This window comes from Pyrgilauda ruficollis, unplaced genomic scaffold (genome assembly GCF_017590135.1).
Source record: "Pyrgilauda ruficollis isolate IOZ18807 unplaced genomic scaffold, ASM1759013v1 scaffold20, whole genome shotgun sequence".
Classification (NCBI taxonomy): Eukaryota; Metazoa; Chordata; class Aves; order Passeriformes; family Passeridae; genus Pyrgilauda; species Pyrgilauda ruficollis.
Genome location: NW_024519207.1, coordinates 538718 through 563632, shown reverse-complemented (window position 1 = coordinate 563632; position 24915 = coordinate 538718). Strand labels below are relative to the sequence as shown.

Sequence of the window (24915 nt, the reverse complement as noted above, 5' to 3'; positions counted from 1 at the left end):
TTCTTGTTTCTAGATCTAGGAAGCTCAGGGATAAACAAAGGATTCTGCTTAAGATTCTTAGAACTCCTTTGTTCTGACGTTTCTCTGAAAAATACATTGTCGAAGTGAGCCAGTTTCTTTCCACCTCTCTAGCTGATTGTTGGAAGCATTTTGGGACAAGAAAAATTAACAGGGAAAAGCAAGAGCTTTTCCACATTTTAACAATCAGACCAGAGACACAGTTTCTCAGGAAATGGAATATCAGACCTAAGCTTCATTAAAATGATTTTGTCTTTATGAACCATTTTGTGTTTGGGAAAATTATCTATGCATCCATTTAATAAATTCAAATGGACAGGCCCCCATAGATCTACTTTGGACATTCAGGACATTTCAGTATTGACTTTACTCATCATGCAAACTCCGAAAGAGGTATATATGTGCTTTATCATGATGGAAATAAATAATTCAAGTTCCCCTTTAATCTTTTCCATAATAAGATCTTTCTTCTTTCTCAGCTCTCATGCTTTTTTCCAAACCATTTTACTTTTCTTCTTTCACTGTCCCTTTAGTGAAAACAACTTTTGCTTGTCACTCCTCATTATGAGGAGTCAAGCAATGCCCAGAACTCCTACTAGAAACACTCCTTTACCTCTTCAAAAATTGTATGTGGAGAGAGCAAGTGTAAATTCCACAGCTGAAAACAAATTCTAAATATTCTCACAGTCTTCTGTTCAGTGTCTACTTTTTTAAGCAATTTCCCGCCCTTGCTCAAGCCACTGGCATTGTCTGATGAAACAGCACATCCATTCACTCATAATGCTCGCAGGGAAACATTAAGTGGAAATGAGCAGTTTGATGTACAGGCAGTATTTTGGATTAGAGTTCTTTCAGAGATACAGGGAGGACAAAATAAAAAAATTGTTTTAAAAAAAAAGAGAGAAATAAAGCACTGAAGTCCTTTGACATGAGTTCCACCCAAAAAATTCATGTCTAAATGTATCAAATCCAATGTTTTTTCCTCTGCTCTGTCTGGAAACTGTTATCAATTAATTTAACAGTGTTCCCTTTCCATTCCATATTCTCTTTTTTCAAATAAAAGAAAACTATAGTTTTTTACAGCAGAGACTATCGTGAAGAAAATAGTCAAACATTCTGCTTGTAAGCACCTGGAGAAAATCTAGACATGAATAACAGTCTACCAAGATTAGTCAGGAACAAAGCTTGTCATAACAATATAATTATCATTCATCATCAGATAGCAAGTTCTGTATGTTGGGGAAAAGCAGCACATATCATATAGCTTGAGATTTATAAAATTTCGTAAACTGTCACTCAAAAGACAGTCTAAGAAAACCACACTCACAGGAGGTGCCCGCAGTAGTTGGTCAAACAGGACATATGAATTCAACAGAGTGGTGAAATGAGCAGTCCTGCAGGGGTCTGTCCCTATCAGTGCAATTATTCATGACATTTTAGGTGAAGTAGAGGGCCTTTTAATTCTGTAGACAACTGACAGTGTGGGGGGATCTCAAGGCTGTTGCAGGACACAATTAGAATTCAGGTTTTGGCAAGCAAGTAATTATTTCTGTGAAAAATGAAATAGTTCAGTAAGAAAAAATGTAAGGTTCTAAGTGGAGCAGACATAATCAACCAAGTATGTCTTGGAATTGAAAACAATTAAGATAACAGTTCTGCAGGGAATATTAAAACAAGACTAACACAAAAAGACTGGACAATACCATTTTACTGTTCAAAAGTCAGAATCACATTTGATGACATCAGAATGAGCACAGATCATAGAATTGTACAATCACAGAATGGCCTGAACTGGAAGGGACCTTAAAGCATGAGAAGCTGGAAGGGACCTATCCTGTTCCTGCCCCCATAAGGAAAGTCTGAATGAAAACTTAGAAAACAGAAACTAAGCAAACAAATGAAGTATTCTCTGTATTCACATTTCATAGAACAAGAGTTTATGGGCTTAAACTGCACAAAGGTAGAGCGTATGAAGTATCAGAAACATTGTGAGGAAATGGTGTGACATATCCACCCACCACTGCAGAGCTTCAGAAACAGATTGGTCAAATTCTTTTCCTTAATGTGTTACATTAAAGCTTTTTGTGCAGTGTGGCTGTCATGGAGACTGGAAGTGATCAGTCCGTGATGTGACATTTGTGACACACAAATTGGTTCAGCTGTAATAAGATGAGCATGAACAAGCATTAGAAAGCTCACATCTTTGGGAAGGTTAAGTGTAGCTTAAAAAAAACCCCACATCCAAGGTTTGGTAAACTCAGCTTGTGCTTGGAAGAAAAAATGGATGAACATAACTCAAACTTGTACATTTAACTGTTCAAAATTCACAGACTTGTAAAAAGGCAAGCACTGAAGCCTCCTTAAATATGACAGGGATTTTGTGTTACTACAAACATCCCTGTTCCAGTCATGTCCTAGCAAAGCTGAAAGTAAATTTTCAGTAAAATAAATGGACATTATATTATATAAAACAATATTCTAAGTGGGAGGAAGATATCCTTTGCTAACAGTGATTCATATTACCACCAAATGAGGGCATTTAGGCCTGAGCCTTGGAAATATATTATGACACGTGATGTACATTGAGAAGGATTTACGCAGAGGTAAGAATGTTGCCTTTCCCCACTTACCAGAAGGAGACAGTACCAGCATGAGCACAGCAATCAAGTTTTAAGCTAGTTAGCACATGGCTTGTGTCTGAAGAATAAATTATGTTGAGCTCCATGCTAAGGGGAGTGTTTACCCAATTTCAGCTATATAAAATTAGATATATATCTTGGGTTGCTTATCAGAGCTCCTCTCTGCTAGACATCTTTCTTGCATTACACAAAATATAATATTTTCACAGGAAAATATTAGGGACATTTTGTAAAATTAATATTTCAAATTTTGATAATCACATAGTATAATCACGATAATTTTATCTGGAAAAAATGTGGGATTGCCTCTTTTTATTGTTAGATTTTAGGGAAATATTGGAATAAAGGAAATTTTCAAGATAAATGAAAAAGAATATCTAGAATACTTTGGTTAAAAAAAGTCCACACAAAATAACGGGAGTTACACTAGACTCCAGAGAAAAGAAATCTGGAAGTCAAGCATTAAACACCTTGACAGTCCTGATGTAAAATGTACATATGAAAATGTTAAAGGACAGAATTTGTAATTAAATCTTATGAAAGTATGCATTCTTAAGAAGTTACAATATTACTAAAGCATTTGCATTTAGTCCTTAGACTGTTATTAGTCAGGTTACAGTGCCTAAGACCCAGTTTTTTACATCTGTTACGTGTCTGTTTCCTACAAAAAAGAAAAAAACTAGACATGGTGGTAGAATTCTAACCAATGAAAGATGACACTTCAGTAGCAGATTAAGAGTGTGGTACTTATCGTTAGGAAATGTAATGAGTTCAAGGACAATAAACAGGTAGAACCCTTCTCAGGGAGGCCAGGGAAGTTGCCCTGGAAAGCAGACAATGACAGTGTACCTGATGGGTGTTGCATGGCTGGTGTCACACACGCTGCCCGGAAACGATGCTGTCCCTGAGCTCGGCTTGGCAACTTCCATCCATTTGCCTGCCTTACATCCTTGATGTACAACTGCCTTACATCCAGCTGTACACCACACAGTGAGCACCCTGGGGTGGGAAAAAGCACTTTGAGACAATCAGGAGCTACCACTGCAGTCCTGCTGTTTGTGTGGTCTTGTGAGGATAGTTTCAACATGAGTCTCAGGACCCCTCTGGTGCTGTGACAGCTGATTTCAAGTTATCCTGACATGATATCTCTAAGTTATTCAGAATATCTGGATGTTTATTGGTGACTTAGTCCATGGTAAAGGAGTTGCAGTAGGAGGAATTTTTGAACCCTTCCAAGGGGAACTACTTCCATTGTCTTAACCTGGATGTATTTCAGGTGATACAGTAATGATTTAATAATAGCAAACCAAAGAAGAGAAGAACTCAACGAACCACAATGTTAAGCATGGAACTATGTATGCATAAGGATAACTCTTGTGCTGTGGGCTGTACAGAAATGTAGAGTTAAGCATTTTCAAGGTGTTTGACTGTTGACAGCTGTAGAGAATTAGTGATAAAGCAGTGAGACTTTGATGACACACTTTAAAAATAAAAATTTCCTTATATAACCTGGTACTGCATGACGTATGTATTCATCTTATCTGTCATATATTCTCTTTTTGCCTTTGCTTTAGGTTTTTCCTCCAATCATGCTGTCATGATGGACATGACTCAGAAATTCATTCCCCTAACTGCCTAAAAACAAGTGAGATTTTTTTCATTTAGAAACAAAAGACAAAATAATTGCAAATTAATAAACAAGGACAAGAGTCAAGGAACCTGTCTGTTTGCCCAAGGAAATAGATATCCATAGATTCTGAGCTCTTGCACTTAAATAGCAGGTAAATGGACTCTGCAGTTTTCAGTCTCTCTGTTGAGATATTGCAGTAATGAGTGCTATTATGAGAAATCTAGATGGAGAAAAGGAAAGACATAGAGTTTATGTTTTTTGTTTTCCAAACTGACTGTTTTTCTGTTTCCTGGATGTCTAAGAGATCAACAACAATTGGTCTCTCCTTTGATGTCATGGGGACAGGAAAACATCTCAGTCCTAACTGGCATTAATTTAACCTAGATTTCTCTTCCTGTCGTAGCAAAAGAGCTTGTCTTCACACAGACCATACATGGAATATAAACACATTGAAGAGGACCATTCCACTTGGTATCTAAAAGAATTGTTAGATATCCAAACCAGACTGACTCATTCCCACTTACAGTGAGTGCAGGGAAAAGAAATGCGACAAAAAAAATCTCATGCCCTTGAGCACTAAAGTGTTCAGACTTTGAGCTATCCTTTATTTTCTGATTTGGTTTTTTTTTTGTCTTTTTTTTTTTTTGTCTACTAATCACATAGACATTCATAACAAATATACGTAGTCACCAAACCTCTTAATCAGCTCTGTAAATAGTGTTCACAAAATGTAAGAAGGCAAAAATTATTTGACTTTGCCAAGTTTGAGCAGCCTCAAATTTAGCACAACAACTCCAAAATGTAAACATAGTTACACTACTGCTGAGACTTGGGAAGTCACAGTCAGTGACTGTAAGACCTAGTATCTTTCCATCCTTCAGGATTTAAGGAAGACTCGAATGTTTTCTGTGAGTGTTCTGTCAAGGCTTCCAAATGTGTGGCTAATATCAGTGTGTACTGGTTATTTGGTTTAGTTCTCTTTAAAGAGAATTATTTTTAGTAGTTTGAAAGTAAAATTCATTGTGAATCTGATAACTTAAGAGCAAATACTCTGGGTCAACTGTTAGATGTTGAAATTTTCTGAATTCCATGAGAGCGCTCAGTACTTCAAAGATAAGTACTTCATTTTGCTTCAGATGAGGGAATAGTTTGACCCTATTACTTCGATATTGTCATTTAAATTAGCATAAAATCTTAAAATAGGAGGTAAAGGATCAGGGGTTAAAGTAGTGATGTAATTAAAGTTGAAGTCTTAGGGTTTATCCTTTAAGCTGATTTTTTTTCTGTCAGTTAAGGCTAAAAAGATTTAATAAATACTTCTGTGTTTGGGTAAATTCTGATGCGATGAATTCCAGAATGTGTGCATTAGCCTTGAATCTGAGTTAGCTTAAGAGGAAAGGTTTTGATAAGCTATGAGAAAAAGCAAGCAGCTTGTAAGGAAATGGACCCCATGTACAAGTCAGTCGCTGTAATGCCATGTTGTTTGAAGCTGTGTCTTAATTTTTCAGAGCTTGCAGCTGATGATATGTTTAAGACAGCCCTCAGTTCTGGCAGGGCTTGAAGCAAGTGTTACTTCAGTACTGTCAGACAGTAAAAAACCAGCGACATGTGAAGTGACGGAGTTATACTCTGAGCAGTCAATGAGTTTGAAGTTACAGCTTTCTGACCTTGAGTTTTCTGCCCTTGCAGCTCTCTTCTTCACTCCCCGGTACCCTAAACCTGAGGCCAAGAGTGAATCTCACTGCTTGGAGCAGACACTGTCAGAACACAACACATGCCTCTCTGTAAACCTTTTTCAGCTCTATGATCACCAAAATCTCATTTCTACTAATGCAAGGTTTGAATCTCTACCACCATTTTCATGCTGTTCTAGTCTCAAAAGCGCTGGCCCAGTTGCAATTTAGAGAACATAACAAGTGTGTTTGTGTGCATGCAGTGCTCTCTTTTTTCCTGTATAATATGTAAGTAAAAGAGAAGTCAAATCTAAGACTGCAATAACCTGTGAGAACTGGGGTAGGAAACAGGTCTCACTTCCCCCACTGACACCAAAGACAGGAGAGAAAACATACATGGATTTCAAGCCCAGTTCACACTGGAATAATGGTGTGATCGGGGCACCTGGGCATCCCCAGCTGGGCTCTGTGCAGTGTCCAGCCAGGAGGTGACAGATGTCACAGAGGGTCCCTGGAAGAGACCTGTCAGAGCAGCATGGGCAGAGCCACAGAGTCCTCTGGGAAGTCATATGTCCACAGTTGTGGTTTTTCACCTGAGACCAGGCGCAGCACACAGAGCTTCTGTTTTTCCTTGCACCCAAGTGTTCCCTCCATCCATATGTACCTTCAGTATATTCTCAACTGGCTTCCTTACCTCATGAGTAATATTTAACCCATGTTTCTCTGCACATGCTACACTGTTTGTACCTCAGAATAAAGCAAGCAGAAGTGAAGTTTCACAGAAGCTGCTTGGCTCAGAACCACTGGTTGTGAGCACCCACTGGTGAGGATAGCTGCACCCTCTGCACGGGACCATGAGTGTGGGTGTGCCAGCTCAGTCAGCCCACAGTCCTGTGCTAAACAAACTCAGTGCCAGCCTGGCTCAGTGCCAAGCCAAGCGTGCATGTCTGAGTGCATGAGAGGGGAGAAAAGGGGTTTCTGCCCGTTGACTCCACATACCTTCTCAGAATCTGGCGCAGTGACTTAAGGTCAGTAATACACTGTGGCCAGGCAGGTTTTGCTTCCCTAGGGATGTGTGATTGCAGTCCTGAATGCCAGATCCCCAGTCTTGACTTTCCAGTCCTATTTTACCACTCCCACTCCACTTGTGTGAGAGTTGCATCAAGAATTTTTTCCTCCCTGCGATGGCCATCTGTTTCTCTAGACTTCAGATAACTTTGAGTCAAATGTTTTCCTTTTTTCTTCCTCCTGAAAGAGCATCCCTCAGAGTGCCTCTCTGTAATGCTCTGTGGATTGAGTTTGTACTTGTTTATTGAGCTGTGGACAAAAGTCAGTCTGTAAGTGATGATGCAAATATGATTTTTCTGGTTGACATTGGCTAATTGAACTCACATTCTTAGTCATACAAATCAAATTAATTGTCTTGACCTCTGAAAGGCTTTAGAGTCTGGTAGTGTAAAATAAAGAAACAAGCTTAAAATGAAAAACCTTACAGTCTGTTGATAAAGCAGACTGACAAAACAGAAATGCATCTCAGAAAAGGCTTTAAAAATGGTCTCTGGGAACATTTTTTCTACTAACTCCCCTGTTTTCCTATAAACAAAATGTGTTTCTTTGTGCAGGTGAATGTAGAACTGAGCCTTATGACATTAAGCTCTTTGTGGCAAGTATTTTTGTTTCTCCACACAGCCTTACTTTCAACATTCTCTTTAAGAAAACACATATTTTCTTCTCATTTACTCTTCTCATTTACTTGACCATTTTATTTTCTAAATCTAACTTGCTTATGTGCTGGTCATTGCTTTCTTCAGAGATTCACAGTTATGTCCCCCATGCATTTTCTTCCCTGAGAAGAAACTGAGATAAACCAGTGAGAGACAATAAACAATTTCAATCCTGCTCACTTCAAGGGGTTGGGGAGGAGCATTTGTGTCTAACTCATCCTTGTTTATCTAATAATTTGTTCTAATAAATCACTGTCCTTGGGTTGTTTATATATAAACAGGTTCTATGAAAGATCACACCCTGTTTATTGCAATTAATTAACTGGAAAAACACGATCTTAGCTAATTGAATTGTTATATTTAAAGAGTTTCCTCCAACTCTGGACAGAAATAAAGACCTATCAGTAAGTGTATTACCTGGTAAACCATTTCTAGCTTAATTTTCTGTAACTCTTGTTCAATGAGGAGGCCTGTAAAGGTTTTTGCCTTCTTTCACAGGTACCACCAGTGCTTCTGGACAAGCAGTTTTCAGAATTTACGCCGGATATCACCCCTATTATTCTGGCTGCCCACACCAACAATTATGAAATCATAAAGCTCCTTGTGCAGAAAGGGGTGTCTGTGCCCAGGCCACACGAGGTGCGCTGTAACTGTGTCGAATGTGTCTCAAGCTCAGATGTGGACAGCCTCCGCCACTCTCGGTCCAGACTCAATATCTACAAGGCTCTGGCGAGCCCATCCTTGATTGCTTTGTCCAGTGAGGATCCTTTCCTTACTGCTTTTCAACTGAGCTGGGAGCTGCAGGAACTGAGTAAAGTCGAAAATGAGTTTAAGTCAGAGTATGAGGAACTGTCACGGCAATGCAAGCAATTTGCAAAAGATCTCCTGGATCAGACACGGAGTTCCAGGGAATTGGAAATTATTCTTAATTACAGAGATGATAATAGCTTGATAGAAGAACAAAGTGGTAATGATCTTGCAAGATTGAAACTGGCAATTAAGTACCGTCAAAAAGAGGTGAGTGTGCTGGAGAATATTTGAGCATATTCAGTAGTAATAATGTGATAGATAAGAGCCTGAAATACATCCTTTTGAACTGAGACAAGTTTCTGCTTATCTTTTCTTTTTTTTTTTTTTTTTTTTTTTTTTTTTTTTTTTTTTTTTTTTTTGTCCTACTAGGTTTCTGCTCTTTTTATAGTTTTAATTAGATGAATTTGAATAGTTGTTATAGTTTGGTAGTATCAGAATTCAAAATGTTCTCTCCTAGCACAGATTCTATGAAACTTTTTTCTTTTACACCTGAATAGATGTAGTCTTCAGTAGTTGTGCTCTGAAGTGCTCTTCAGTAATAGGGTGAGAAATGTATAAAGCATACTTTAAATTAACTTGGACTGTGTCTGACAGAAAGAGGCAGCTGTGTTTAAACACACACTAGAGGTACCTCTGTAGAGACCTTTCTTCAAAAAGTAGCTATTACAGATACTGAAACAGAAGTTTCATAACCATGCATGACTCCCAAAAATGTTGACATTCAGATTCTCTTTCATATAGAATTCAAAATGGAAATACCTGGGTACTGGTGTCCATGGCAGTTAAAAATTCATACATTTGCTTCACCAATGTGTACATTCAGTTGGAATCAGAGGATGTCTGCATACATTTTTTAAAGTACTCAGGTTCTTTTGTGCATGCAAAAGCAAAAGAAGCGAGACACAAAAATGAGTTGGAAGACAGTTCCCATGATATTTCCAAACCTTCACCTAATCCCTGCACATCATCATGTCAGAATATGTTGTATTATCTTATTAGGAAACAGTACATACCAAGTCAGCTGAAGTATGGAAGTTTATAGGCAAGACAAATGTAAGTATTTAGTATTTGTTCATATTCATTACAGCAAATGCTTAAAAAATTTCCGTGTTAAATTGTATCACTGCTAAATCTTTGTAAAGCAAAACATAATAGTAAATGTGTTAAGTTATTAAGTATGTTAGAAAGGTTTGAAGAAATAATAACCAAACATTTAATGATTCTTTTGTTCATTTGAAATATAATTTAGTAATTAGAAGCTACTGTGGAGGGAAGGAACTACTGAAGTACTGATGGAAAAAAACCTCAATTGGTCTCTGACTTCAGAAGTCTTCTAATAAGCATTTTTTCCTTCAGAAAAATGTATTGCATGATTTTATGTTTTATAGTATAATGTTTCAGGCAACATATTCACTGCCTTCATCAATTGTTTTCTGATTGTACTTTGCCAGATTTAACAGCCACTTTTTCTATTTCTTTAAATGCCAGTCCTATCTTACAGTCATATAAGAAGCTGAAGCTTGGACTTCTGTTTTCTCAAGGATTCATGTACTGAAATAAAATTCTGACCTCTCATTGTTTGTTTAGTTTTTTTTTAAACCGTAACACAAAGCTTGATTTTTTTTTTTTAATTTGAGATAGAGACAGTGATTGGCATATGTAGGGTGAAATGTTTTTTTATAGTTGCATTCCAAAATGTTTTCCATATTGGTTGCTGAAGCAAACAATAGCCTCTGTAGCTGTTCAGTTATTTTATTTCTGATTATTACTGCAGTATTCTGGTAGGTGCAGCGCTAAGAGCAAGAAACTTACCTCAGGCATAACAATTGCTTGGATTCTAGCTGTCCTGGTCCATATAGATCATGATAAAAATACACCATCAGGGTCTTTCTATTTCTTGTGTTAAGGATGTTACTGGAGACACAGCCTCTGTCTGAATCCAGCAGCCTCCAGGGTCAGGGGATTCATTCAGCTTGGGCACTGGAGCCCAGCCAGGAGCTCTTGACAGTACAGTATTTTAGGCACTATATTCACTGTTTTTATAAATTATTTTCAGATGGTACTGCACCAAACTTAACGACTATTTCTGTTTCTTTAAATGCCTCTCCTGCAACAAAACAGCAAAACAGATAAGAATGCATTGTCTTCCCCTCTTATCTTACAATCCATCCCTAAAAACTCAACCTTTATTCATGCTATTACCAAAGAACATTCTAATGTCATACTGGGGCTGAGGTCAGAGCTCCACAAGTGAGCAATCAGGTCTGGTTGCCCAGAATGGCCAGTCTCAGTCCAAAAATTGCAGCTAAAAGTGACAAAATAATTAGGCATGTGTCCTTTTACATTGTTATTATGATTAAGTGCTCAGGAGTTAAGTATTACTTTTTTCCTTTCAAATTGAAAATAATACCAAAACTTATTCACAGTAATTCATTTTGGCATTTTAAGCAAGCAAACATAATAGAACTAAGTCTTGTGAAGGGGTGCAGTAGTCTTTGGGTAATATAACTTGGTTTAATTTCAAAACAGAGGATGGTGTAAAACAGCAGATTTAGGGTACTTGTAAAAGCAAACAAGTGGATGGTGATGGATTTTCACTGTGTAAAGAAATGAAAATTGACAAACATGAGTAAAGAAAATTACCAAGCTCAGAGTTTTTGAGGACTTTCCAAAATTACATGATGCTTGAAATGTAGATCTAGAAATGCCTTGTAATGAACAGAGAAAGTCCCTTGAAATTCAGATGATTAAGCTGTGCTTTGTGTAGTGGTCTGCAAGCCCCTGGTATCACCCTGTGTTTGTGGAAATTGAGAAAGTACATTCATTTTTGGAGCTCTCTATATTCTCCATTTTGCTGTTGAAGAGGGCCTTCCACAAACCAGGAACGTTATGCCCATTGGATTTGAGGTTCTCCACAGTGAAAGTTGCTCATCTCTGCATTTCCATTCCTTTCACACTTGCCATAATATTGTGATTCACACTCATGTGCTATCCAAAGCATCTCAGTGATATCAATTCTCAGTCCATGGAGTCAGGTCAGAGGTAACCTACAGTGTATTATCAACAAAGAAACTTCCCTGATAAAATCATCCATCTTCTTTATTAATAACTAATGAGGTTGAAAGATTTATAATCTCAAGTTTATCTTGCAGGATAATGTCTGGCAAGACTGTGGATAATATCTGTTCAGAGTTATGAGGCTGAACCAGGAGAGTATCTGCCAGAATATGTGGTGGTTTGTAGCATAGCCCATGGGACAGAACATCCAAGGTGCTATTTTTTTTTTTTCCTGTTCATTTTGCACCACTGGTGCCGTTTGACTGCAAACAAAGAAGCTTGTGGTGCCCGTTTCTGACACGTACTGTTGCCTGGGCTACAAACAACAGCAAACAAGACAGGTTCCCTGAAGTCACACTGCCACCCTGCACTGGGCACATTTTGTTGTCCAGTTACCTGCTGTTTAATATTGTCTCAAGTAAGGGAGAGTTTGGTTTTATGAAGGCCACCATAAGTTCATTGTGGTAGATTCTAAGCACACAATGAGTAGTGAGAAATAAGTTTCCCTGGTTTCTGAACCAAATGAAAATATTATCTGAATCAACTGCAGCTCCACGTAAGGATGTAGAAGGCAAATCCCAAACCCTGCATGTGTTTCACAAGCAAATCTGAGTTCAAATTAATTTGCGATTAATTTGAACTGCAGCAATGCAGTTAAGTAGAAGAGAATAGTAGCTCTCTTTATTGATTAGTAAATAGTCATCTTTTTCACTCATTGCAAAATGTGTATTTTCTTGTCATATATATTCTGAGTTTTCAACAGAGATGTCACAGCAAAAACCCAGTTTTTCTTACTGTTCAGTTAACTTTGTTTTAGCTTTGGTTCTGTTTAAGTATTAAGCATATAGCTACAAAAATTTGAAAAAGTGCGTACTACAATGCTTACTAATTTTCCCTTACATGTGAAATAAAGAAAGGGAGATTAATAGGCTGAATCAATATAATCTGGTTCCACTGTAAGTTTAACCAGTGTGATTTAAATACTTATACTAGTCTTTTATTTCTCTGTTTCATTTTTGCCTCATGCTAAATGTCCCATTTCATTTAAGCTATGGCTGTATAAGCTCAAATACAGTAACAGGATGAGGTTATAGTTATTGGTAGTACTGCCTCATTTTGCTTTGTTATTAGACATTCTCATATCAAAACAGAAGAAATAGGAATTTTTAAGTATGTAACTGTTGAGCTTTTCTCTCTCACTTCTTGAATGAGCACTGGCTGGTTTGGTTTAGGTTCACTTTTTTCTTTTTTTTTTTTATCTTTTCCATTCTTAGGTTATGTTGATCATCTTTCTCTTCCTCGACAAACACAGAATCTCTAGTAAATTTGGAATACCTTATATTGTAAATAGGATGTAGAGAGGTTAAATTCTGCCTATTTCAAATTAGCAGTCTGGAGAGATTTTAATGAGCTTTTTTCTGCTTTTATCTTAAAAAACCTGAAGTAAATGCGTAGTTTATTTAGCTTCCATCCAGTGTTATGTATCATGTTGAGACCTATCCAAAGAAGCCAAAACTAAGTTTTAAAGTTTTTCTGATACTGAATTAACTTTTTTAAAGGTTTGATTAAAAAATTACTAAATTTTACTTTCTCTCCCTGTTTATTAGACATGCAACTGCTTAACTACTAGAACTCTCCCAAATACCTCTAGCTGGACCTCTAGATGCTCTCTCTTCCCAGCAGCAGGACATGTTTTTCTGAGTTGTGAGCAGCTGCAGAACATGTACTAGCAAAAGGCTGAGTGAAAAAGAGAGTGGTTTAACAATTTGATGTATTTAAAGAATTAACAAGAGTTCAGTCCTTATTATAATGAATTTCAGGGAAAATGTTTCAGGGAAATCAGCTTCAAACTAAATTAAATACTAAATACAATAATATGATATTCAGATTTCCTGGATCAGTTCAATGTTCCTAGGAAAATTATACTGAAAGATAAAAAAAAAAAAAGTTGTTTGGTTTTGATAATAAAAACCATCTGTTTGCTTCTGCTCAAAAGACAACTTTTTAAAAGGGGATCATTAGTTCTTCCTAGTTTTCTATGCAAAATACAGCCTCAGTGAAATGAAAATGTTTCACAATAATGTCAAAAATTCAGTGAAATTTTCAATGAAAACATGCCTAATCATTTCAAATCTGTTATTTCATGTCAGTGTCTAAACACTTAATTTCAATGAAATAAAGAATTTAGTTTGTCTGCAGTTATTTGTAAATCCACTTTAACATGTTTGCCAATTAAATTCATATAGCTAATATCATCCATATCATATTTGTACAGAAACCAGTATAGGCATGATAGAAAGCAAGAATTACTGATTTTCAAAACTATTTTAGCAATTCCTAGAGAAAATAATTTTAAACTACTCAAATGAAAAGTTGCTATGTTCTTAATAATGTTTTTAATGTTTAATTGTAATGAATTGCTCATTAAAAGTCTTCCAGATGCAAAAACATGAACTGCTGACTCTGTAAGCAGGAATGACTTTGGGAAAACAACATCTTAAGGATTGTTCTGTGTTTAAAATTAACCCACACCTGAAACGTAAGCAGAAACACAGTGTCCATGTGTGGCAAGTCACTGTGTATATGAGTATTTGTCAAAAGGCTGCAAAGGTGCACTCAGAAGTCTCCATGTAAAAAATAACAAAACCTCACAAAAACCAGACTCTGATAATATTTGGACATTTTTGACACCAAAGGAAGACGTGTTTAGTCTATGAATCGCATAACTGAGAGGAGTGATATATACACGTTTGGGTCCATGTCTCCAGAAGACCCATTTCTGCAGACTCTCAGCTATAGTAATCAAAAAATTTGACAAACATTTTTCCATGCTAGAGTCAGGTACTCTAAACTAGGTCATATGTTTGCTTTGTAAATCATGTAAAAGTCTCCATGTTTATAGATAAGGAATCCACAGATTGTTAAATAGTATGAATTAGGTGAGTAGATTGTCTGCTACACATAAGAAGCCTTCTTCTAGTTGGTTATAGAATACTTTCAGTTGGAAAAAACCTTTAATTCCAACGATTAACCCAGCACTGCCTGAGTTCACCACTAAACCATGTCCCTCAGTGTCACATATACATGTCTTTTGAATACTTCCAGGGATAGTCACTCAAGCATTTCCCTGAGCATCCTGTTCTTGACTAGCCTTTTGGTGAAGAAATTTTTCCCAACATTCAATCTAAACTTCCCCAGTGCAATTTGAGGTAAATCCTTCTCATTCTGTCACTCATTACTTAGAAGAAGGGACTGACCTCCACCTCACCATAACCTCCTACTCTCCAGGCTAAACAAACCCAGTTCACTCAGCCACTCTTCATGAGACTTTTGTTCCACAACCTTCTCCCGCTCCATTTCCCTTCTTTGGACGCACTCCAGCACCTCAATGTCCTTCTTGTAGTGAGGGGCTCAAAACTGAGCATAGGATTCAAGGCCTCATCAGTGCTGAGTACAGGGGGCAGTCAATCACAGCCCTGTCCTGCTGGCCACACTACTGCTGATACAGGCCAGGGCCCTCTTGGCCACCTGGGCACTCACATGGCTCGTGTTCAACAGCTGTTGAACAGCACCCAAAGGTCCTTTCCCACTGGGCAGTTTCCCAGCCACTCTGCCCCCAGCCTATAGTGCTGCCTGGGGTTGTTGTGACACATGTACAAGACCTGGCACTTGGCCTTGTTGAACCACATGCCGCTGGCCTTAATCCATCCATCCAGCTTTTACAGATCCCTCTGGAGAACCTTCCTATTCTCCAGCAGAACAACACTCTTTCCCAGCTTGGTGTCTTCTGCAAACTGACTGAGGGTGCAGTTAATACCCTCATCCAGATCATTGATGAACACATTAAACAGGACTGGCCCCAACACTGAGCACTGGGGTCACCATTAGTGACCAGCTACCAACTGGATGTAATGCAATTCACCACCATTCTCTGGGCCCAGTCATCCGAACAGTTTTTTTAAGTATTCCCAGCCAGGCCATGACCTTCCAGTTTCTCCAGCAGGAACACTGTGGGAAATGGTGTCAAAGGCTTTACTAAAGTCCAGGTGGTCAATATCAACAGCCTTCCCTCATTCAGGGTCATCTTGTTGTAGAAGTCACTTAGTCAAGCAGGACCAAATGAAATGTAAGTGTCCTGTGGAAGGTGTACTTATTGCTGCTAGGAAAAAATGTTCCTAAATCACAGGTCACATCTTCTTAATACAGCATTTAGTTGTGGTGAAACAATTTTCCTAGAATATGTGAACAAATTCCTTATACAGTCAATAGACAGAGGTATGCACAGAGGGAGATCCTGTCTGTTTAAGATAAGATGTCTAAGTTCATTCCAGAGACATCTCTCTCTGATTATGTGGCTGGATAAGGAAGCAGTGTGCTTCATTTAGAAGAATTACTTCACTAGGCATTGAAAATGTAGAAGCAAATTAGACAATTTACAGCATCAACTGCAATTTCTACCCTGTGGTAACAGAGGCTTTGAATTCTGGAGGCACAGAGCCCACGTAAGGGGAAATTAATTTCATCAATAAGTAGTTAATGATGTCTCAGAAGTCATCAATAACCTTTAAATGCTGTATGCTACACACAGGTTGCAACCCTCTCATCACAGTACTAGTTAAACTATTCATTAACTAAGATCAGTGACTTTTTATTTCAAACACTTGATGGAAGTAATTAACTCAAAGACAAAACTTTCTGTTAATGAAGTACAATGGAAATCTCTCATTTCAATTGCTTTTCTGCATCTTCATTATAAGAAATGTTGCTGGGATATCTGCCTCAAACAGGAAAAACCAGGAGTGCAAACCCCTAACCAGCAGTGCACAACCCTTCTGTTGAGACTGGCAGCAGCAGAAATTGGTTTGAAGGAGTCCCTGCTAATGCACCCACAAGCTTCCCTACAAACCTGGGGTAGATTTATGACAATATCTCAAAGTGTTCTGTCCTTCTGTCCAAAAACTAAGTAATCCATGCCTGTGCTAGATCTGACTGGCCTAAAATAAGAGCGACTGAGGCACATTTGGACATGCTGACACTGAAGCTTCTACATCCTGTTGCAGTGCCATTTTTTCCATTGCCTGGCTCTCTCCATTGAGTGTTTATTGAACAATAAAACAAGACAGTCAAAGCAAACTTGTTTTAAGCCTGTCTGCTCATTCTTTTGATCTATCTTCTCTTTGTTCCACCAGATGTCCACAGAGAAATATTCACTTCCTTCCTTACCCCTTCCTTGATTTAGTGTAAGACTTAGCTATCAAGATTAAAATAGCAAAGGGTGTCTTCATCCATTGCCTCCATCAATATGTGCACACATTGTCAAACAAAAGGTTGCTGAGAAAAACAAATGCTTGTTAGATGAACTCACTCTTGTGCCTCCAAAGAGATCGGATCTATATATGTATTTAGTTGAGCAGAGAATATTAATTTCTAAACTTTCTAGCTCCAGGAACTAAAGTAGAAAAATTAAGAGAGGTGTTCAATATGGCTGTGGTTTGACAAAGTGAAACTTGCATTTTGAAAGTTATATAGGGTTTAATTTTTAGTGCTGGCATTCGAACTTGTAGGGTATTTTTCAAAGAGGAAGGAAAATGTTTACACAAAACTATCAACAAGTCCTCCTTGCAGAGACACTTGGCTTTCTTCTATAAATAATAGGATGATATTCTTCAGGGTTGAAATATGTTGGTTCTTGAGATCCCATTTTACATAAATAAGACATTTTAAGAAAAGATTTCAAGAAATTGAAAACTCTTTTATTATGGAGAAAATAGTCTCACTTGTCAGTGAGCACTTGCAAACTAGAAAGGACTTGATAAGGAAGGATTTTGCAGAATGTTTCAGAGAACAGGAAAAAGCTAAGGTGAATGCATGTGAATAGGAGAAGAAAGAAATCCTGAGTTAAACATCATCTGCCATGTTATTACGTTATTACATCAAATCCTGGCTTTTATTCTTTCATTGTGTGTCATTCCTTAGTAGTATTGGATAAATAGAAGGATCTTTAACATCTATGGGAGAGAAAAAGCAATGCAGATCTTGGGAAAGTAGAAATTACTGAAGGTCTGCAAAGTACAACATGCCTGTGCTTTTTGGTCAAATACAATGTTTTGCTTGTTTGGTTTTTTAGGTGGATGAAGAGGATGTTTTACTTTGCCTGCTGAGCATAAAAAAACAATAGTGTTTAATTATCAGGGTAATGCAGTTGTTTAAATTAGGGGTTGTTCTAAATAGTTGACCTGAAGGGCTTTATTAGCCGCCCTGTTATGGTTCACAAAAAGGCATGACTCGGTTACATGGCATTTGACATTAAGACAAGCAGAAAGTGTAACATCATGTAAAAACGGTTTGACACATTACTAATAAAATTAGTTCAGGTGTTTGTTTCTTCCTTCTTAATAGCACACAGAAAGAAACTAGAAAAAGCCATTCCTGTTGTGTGCTTGAGCTGTGAGTTTCTGACTCATTCCACATTACCTCAGGTTTTTAACTACAGTACCTATGTCAACAGCCCAGCCTTGGGTTCCTTCATCATTGATGGGAAGAGACAGACATTTCCAGGCAACTCAGGCCATCCGAGAACAAAATAATTTTTGCCACTACCTATGGTGCTTACAATTATTTTAAAGGTGACAAAGGACAGCTAGATGTGTTATACAGGCTAAAAAGAATAGCATATAATTTCTGGAAAATAACTAACAGTGACTGGTTTTTTAAGTCTTGGTATTCTGTTTCTCTGAGACCCAGAAAAAGCCTTTAAGATGAAATGGTGAACCTGTTTACAGGAATCCTTTCTAGTGCATTGTGTGATTTAAGGGTCTGCCCCGAGAAGTAAGCATGATGCAAAGCTGCTTTTCAGTTTTGTCTGAGGGAAAAATCCTCAATTTTACATAAAGATGGTGAAGATCAGATGGAAAGTTTTGCAAGAGAGAACTGTTAGAGTTATGACAGCCTGCAAGATTGCACTTGTGTTGAGACTCTTCTCCATCATTATTTCCAATGCTGAAACCTCTAGTGAATTTATTCAAAATTAGTCAAAATCCTGTAATAAAGAATAAAGCTTTTATATACAGTAAAAAAATATTTTCTTTCACTGCATGTGGCCTTATTCTCAATAAAAATGTGTTAGTAAATCACATTAAAGGTAAGTAGCATAATAACAATTAAATGAGGAGAAATAATCATTTTCACAGTAAATTAAGGTTATATTTTCCTAACCTGGTTATGAAAAAAACCTTGTTCTCTACTAAACCTTGACAAAAGTAGCCTGGCAAGAGGAGCACTTCTTCTTTTCAGACTGATCTTTCCAGGTATGATCTGCAAATTACAGTGCATGAATGATGGCCAAACAAGACCTTATCAATACTTAGGGTGATATTGGTTTGAGATTGTCCTGCTTTTCTGGTGCAACTTTCAGCTGGAGTAAACATACCTATTGTGATTTCACCCCATCTGACAAGTAAGCACCACAGAACTGCTTGCTCACTCTGCCCCAGTGGCGTGGGGGAGAGAATCAAAAGAGTAAAATTGAGAAAACTCATGGGTTAAGATAAAGGCAGTTTAACAAAAAAAGCAGAAGCCAGCCATGCATGCAAAGCAAAAGAAGGAACTCACTCCCCACTGAAATCCCTTCTAGACTGGGTTTTCTGTGATCTGATGGCAGGAGCTGAGGGCACACACGCACTGTAGCTGGTGTGCTGGGTAGTCTCTGTCATCAGGTGTACCGAGGATGACACATACTTGTCTCTCTTCTCCTGTGGTGTTAAGGAATCTGGCCACCTTAGTCTTTCTCATATGTGTTTGCCAGTATATAACCTGGCATCTCTGCTGAAAGCATAAAGAAAAACTCTAAATAGATTTTAAGGACTCGGAAACAGTATTTTTGTTCTTATTAATATTGCAGTAGTACTCCAGGGATATTTAACTTCCCAAGTAGCTCAATGAGTTTCGAGTAATCAAGCAATATGAATTTTCAAGTGACTGAGGAAGGAAAAGGTTGGATCACTATAAAATCATTTATTACATTAGAAGATAGAATGACAAACTGTTCAGTTTACAGATATTCTTTTCACAGGAACAAAACACAAATACTTACGTTAGAAAAGTAGTGAAACCAACATAATTAAACAATGAACTATTTAGCAGTTCTTCCTATACCAACTTTTCAACAGACATGATGATTCAATTCAAAGTATTTAGGTTAAAATTATTGTCCTATAATTTTCAAAAAGAAAATGATGGAAAGAAGTTCCCTTCTTTACTGCTTTCCTTCCTTCACAAATGCAATCAATGTAAATTGACCCATCATAACACTGCCAATATAATACTCTGCCAATAAAAAAACTATAAATATTATTCTCTCAGCCTTGGGTCCTTTGGCTTCTATCCTCCCTCACTTTCCATGGAAAAGCTGGGGTTTGTAACAAGCTTAGCAAGCTCAGTACTTCATAGAAAGAAAAACATTTTCCCCAAGCAGTAGTGATAATACATCTGCCATCAAGTCTTCTTTTTCCAAATAGGAGGTGAGTTTTTGCCTTTGTGAGCTGTCAAGGTTAGAGAATTAAGGGGTTTGTGTGTCAGATTCCTTGTTGGAGTTTCTAAAATTCCCCAGAGAAAAACACTAGTGTTGGATTATCTTTGAAGTTCTAGAATGAAGCAATAAAGGAGCTCGCAGTTAAATCTTAGAGCGTGCTGCAGCTGTTTCCCTGCACAATTACAATATAATTTAGTTTACTATATAGTTTAGTTATGAAGTATGAAGTTTTTTGGCTGCCATTCCTCTCAACCTCTCACTGAAGCATTTGGATGCTGAAGAAATCACCATTTTTTTGTGTAGATAGAGGCTGGATTTGGGAGACCTATGGATTCTGTCAGGGTTGGTAGTAACTGGCACAGAGTAGGCAGCAGTAAGTAATAAAGAGAAACTGGAGTCTCATCACCACAACCTCAGCAAGTAGGTATTTTGGGTGTAAATTTAAAAGGGTTGTGTGATACAGAAGATGTTTTGCATCCTGAATACAGAAGGTGTTTTACATCCTGACTACAGTGTTTGATGGTATTAGTAAGAGACCTTTACAGATGCAGGCTGGATTTTGTGGAGAAAAAGATGACTGACAATAACATTAGCTCAGGATGTTCCTAGCTCGGGAATGGCCTCTGTGGAGGCCAGAATGGCCTCTGTGGACCACAGCAGAATTCTTCGACCCAGCTGATTTTGTTAAATCCTGTATGTTATATATAGGATGATAAAGGTACACGTGATCTAAATTTAAATTGCATGTCACATAGGAGCTTCAGAGTTTTTTGTATGTTAACTTGGGCTTTCTCCTCTCTGTAATCACTTACATTTTATTATACAATAAGTTTCTTTTTTCTTAATTGTAAAGTATCACTGACTCTCAAATAAATTTCTGTTTAAAGAATCACACTTTCATGCATATGAGCGGGAAACATCACAGAAGAGCGAAAAAAAAAGCAAAAGAAAATATTTCTTCAGAGTACTAGTATCTTTCACAACGATTAAAGAGTGGCTCCTTCTTAGAAATGCACCTTTTATGACTTGCTGGAGCAGAGGCCAGGGCATGTATGTCATACAGGCAGTGACAACAGCCTATGAAGTAGATTTCTCTGACAGTGAACAAATTGCCTTTGATTTGTTGAGGAAAAATGTAGCCTCAAACCTTCAGAGACTGAAAAAAACTTTGTTTGTATCCTTCCACGTATTCTTCTTCCACCTCTAGCTTTCACAAATGGTCATTTTCTTCCAAACTTTAAAAGAAAATATATTCCTTTACCTGGTAGTACAAGCAGATTTATTATGCCCTATCTCGATAAGAGAATGCTATGGAATCTGGCCAAACAAAAACATCCCCTGAGTTATCCTGTTACTAGAAGCATGCAGTAAGTTTTAGAAATACCAGACTAACACAGAAATGTATAATGTAAAAGTCAATAAAATATTGAGCGAGGAACTGGTCTTTGAAAGGTTGTCTGTACTGCTAAATGCAAGCAGACCATAGCCTGATGGGATGACTGAGTGATTCTAAGGGATTTGTATTCAGACTTCAAAAAATTGCACATTTGCTTTGCACAGACCTGTGTGGAGAAATAAAAAATTGAGCCAGGCAAGAGACAATAGATAGTGGGGATTACTGGGGTCAAAAGCTCAGACTCAGCCACTGATTTTTTCAGTGTAGATGAGGCCTGAACATCCTTAAAAGTGATGCTTATGTCAATTAAATTATGCTTATCCATTAAAATGGACTCTTTATTGATTCCTTCCACGCTCTGGTTCTTCACAGTGAAAGAAACCAGCAGTGTTCAGACATCTTTACAACAACAGTGAGTAACTCCAGGTTTTTATTTGAGATACCGAACTCTAATATTTTGCCACAAATTGCAGAGCTTCTTAAGAGGAAAGAACTATCCAAGGCTGTACTTATTTATCCAGGCTGGCAGATGCTGGATACACAGATTTTCATTAACGGCTGTAGTAGGTATCTTCCCATTACATGAAAGCACAGTATTTCTTAGGTCTGCTCCCAAGAGAAGTCATTTTTCTTCAATCACAACCTATTGTTAGGTGCAAAAGAGCTTTTGGAAAGCAAGACATTGGAGCAAGCAATTATACTCCCCTGAAGTACTTTCCAAGATTAATATTTTGTGTTTAAACTGCAGAAGCTGCACATGGCTGCACTTGACTGATAAAACTGATGCATCTGTTAGAGACTTACATGTGTTTCTCCTGAAAGTGGTCTCAGAATAATGCTCACGGAGCATCCTTGCCAAAGATATTTCTTTTATTAAGTTTAGTCTTTGTGCAGGAACTGCATGATTAATCTGATTTCTCAGCTCTCAACATTCCTAGATAAAAACACAGCCAAGTTAAACAAGAGGAATCTAAAGATAAAAAAACATTAAAGTGCTTGAAGAGAAAGAAAAGCAGATAAGTGACTACATACATTCTGTTCCTAAGTATTTGTGAACCTGCAAAGCCAGATCTGGACATTAATAAAGAACTTTCAACAGAAAAAAATTTGCTGTTTATTGCTTTATTTATCTTGAATGCTTTTGAAATCAGTCTGTGTTATTATTTTTTCCCTTCTCCCTCTAATTTTGTATTCAGTCAGCCTTCAAATGAGTGTTATGCTTTCCAGGAACTGGATTCCCAGTGATTTTGGGGAACTTTGGCCTCTTCAGTTCCACACTAGCTTCACATCATAAACAGTCACTTTTAAAGAAACTGGGAAACCTTGGAGTTCTACTCTCTTACCTCTTGGCTAGAACAGTATAAGCACAGAGTCAAGAAAGTTACGCTTAATATCCATTTTTCACATAAGGATTCAGGATGGCACCTCATGATGCTAAGCTAACATAGTAAAATCTAAATTTGCCTGGCACTAATGGGAGGTGATTACCATTGTTTTTACAGAAAATATTTAATAGTGCAACAAAATATCACTGATCCAAAGTTTCTCTTCACAGAAACAGTTAAAGAGCCTGAAAATAAAGAAAAGAAGGCATTGAAATTTTTGTGTTCAGGTGTCTTTCAATTAGGTCAATACCCTGCTCCAATCTGAAAGGACAGTCAACAAAGGAAAGTGGAACTAAGAATGACTCTCTAGCTTGTTTTGGCCTCTGCAACAAGCTGAGCAAATGAGGAACAAGGGCGATCTCCAGTGATGCCAATAGAAATTCTCACATGAGCAGGAATTCCCAGAGGAAGAACCTAGCTGTTCTGGTTGTTTTCCTACCCATCCCTCACTCAAAGCTTTTCTTAGCTATTTTTCTCCAATTAAACTCTCACTGTGTTCTGTGCTTTAGTTTCTTTCAACATATTTGCAGCTCCCTCATGAATTTTGACAGGTTGGTTTATTAATTTGCAGCTTTTCCTTCCAGCGATATGGCAGCTACAGGAGTAGACAAAGTGATAGAATGTTCTGGATGTGAGGGAACTCACTGGTCATGTGTGGAATTGTAACTAACTTGGATCCTAACCCCTTCTGGCTGACCAGCTGATGCTTGGAAGCCTTACTAATACAGGACACAAAACCAACTTGAGTCATAAAAAAACTAGAGTCGTAGAATGATTTGGGCTGGAAAGGAGCTTTATTTGCTCACTGGTCCAGAGGTGTTTTTTTCTTCTTTTTACATTCCCTGTGCTGGTATACAAAGTTTTTTAGAACACATATTGATTTTGCTCTTGTAAAATGAACTTGAACTTCTGAGATTATAAACAAAACATGTTTATAGTCTCAATTTATTCAGTGTTAGCATAGTGAGAGAATGATCAGCCACTATTTCTATTCTTTTATGAGGTTGTGTATTTTGTAGAAACTATTGGTACAGACAGGAAACTTGGTGTCAGAGGTATATGAAGAGTGCCTTGGGAGTAATAGGATTGAAATGATAGAGACTTAAGCAAATATGTGCCCAGTCATATTTGTCTTCTTGCTTACTGGTGTCCCCAGGTGTTTTCTACAAAGTTACTCCCTAGACCATGAATTCTAGCTTGCACTGTTGCGCAGGGTTATTCTGTCGCAAATGCAGGACTTTACACAGAAATATCAGTTTTATTATTTGCTTTCTATGCATGGAAATGCACCAGCTAGGTATGCTAGAACAAGGATCCAGTATAAGAGAAGTAAGTTTATATTTTATTTTCAGATACTTACAGTGCTTCTGTAATTGTTTTTCCCTACAAAAAATGTCTTGAATTATCATGGTTCTAACACTTTCCCAGAGTGGGATCTAGAAGTATTATACCAACATCACAATTCTGAAGTTTTGAGCTATTTTACACAATCATCCCAAAGCCCAATAACTGATTCATTTTCCTTTACCACTGGGAAGTCGAACAAAGCTATTCGTGCACAGCTGGTTCCTAACAACTGCATTCTAGTTTCAGTTGCCATTGCCTTTTCTAAGCAATTAATCAGAATCACTGCAATTATAGATAAGTCTTGGCTTATTTAATAGATATTTAATGGTTTTTTTTCTATACTGATTCATTTTACTGAGAAGGAGTAATGAATCAAAGTAAGAGCTTCTGCTTGTGTTGATGTAGAAAATGAGAAATTTAAATGCTCAAAGTTGCAATGTCATTAATCCTTTTAACAAAGCATTTCAGTTTTTCCTTTAAAGTTACAAAATAGAATAATTACAATAAAAACTCCTGGAATTGTATTCTGTTCTTGGTGAGAGGAATGTAAACTCTGGATTTTATGATGAAGGCATCTGTGCTGCCTTCATCATAAAATTTCATCATGAATTTTCTCTGCTACAGGGATCTGATGTGACTCAGGTTGCCCTGATCACATACAAGGTGGTGTCATCTGGTGCCCTGATCCCACGTGTCCTGGTTTTGG

General features: G+C 37.5%; 1 protein-coding gene across 1 annotated transcript in view; it reads left to right on the top strand.

The window, feature by feature from the left end:
* Positions 1-24915, top strand: part of TRPC4 (transient receptor potential cation channel subfamily C member 4) — a 131707-nt gene that overhangs the window by 62745 nt on the left and 44047 nt on the right. The window contains exon 4 of the mRNA XM_041467081.1: positions 8183-8701. Coding sequence (XP_041323015.1) covers positions 8183-8701 — 519 coding nt within the window. The remainder of the gene's footprint in view (positions 1-8182; positions 8702-24915) is intronic.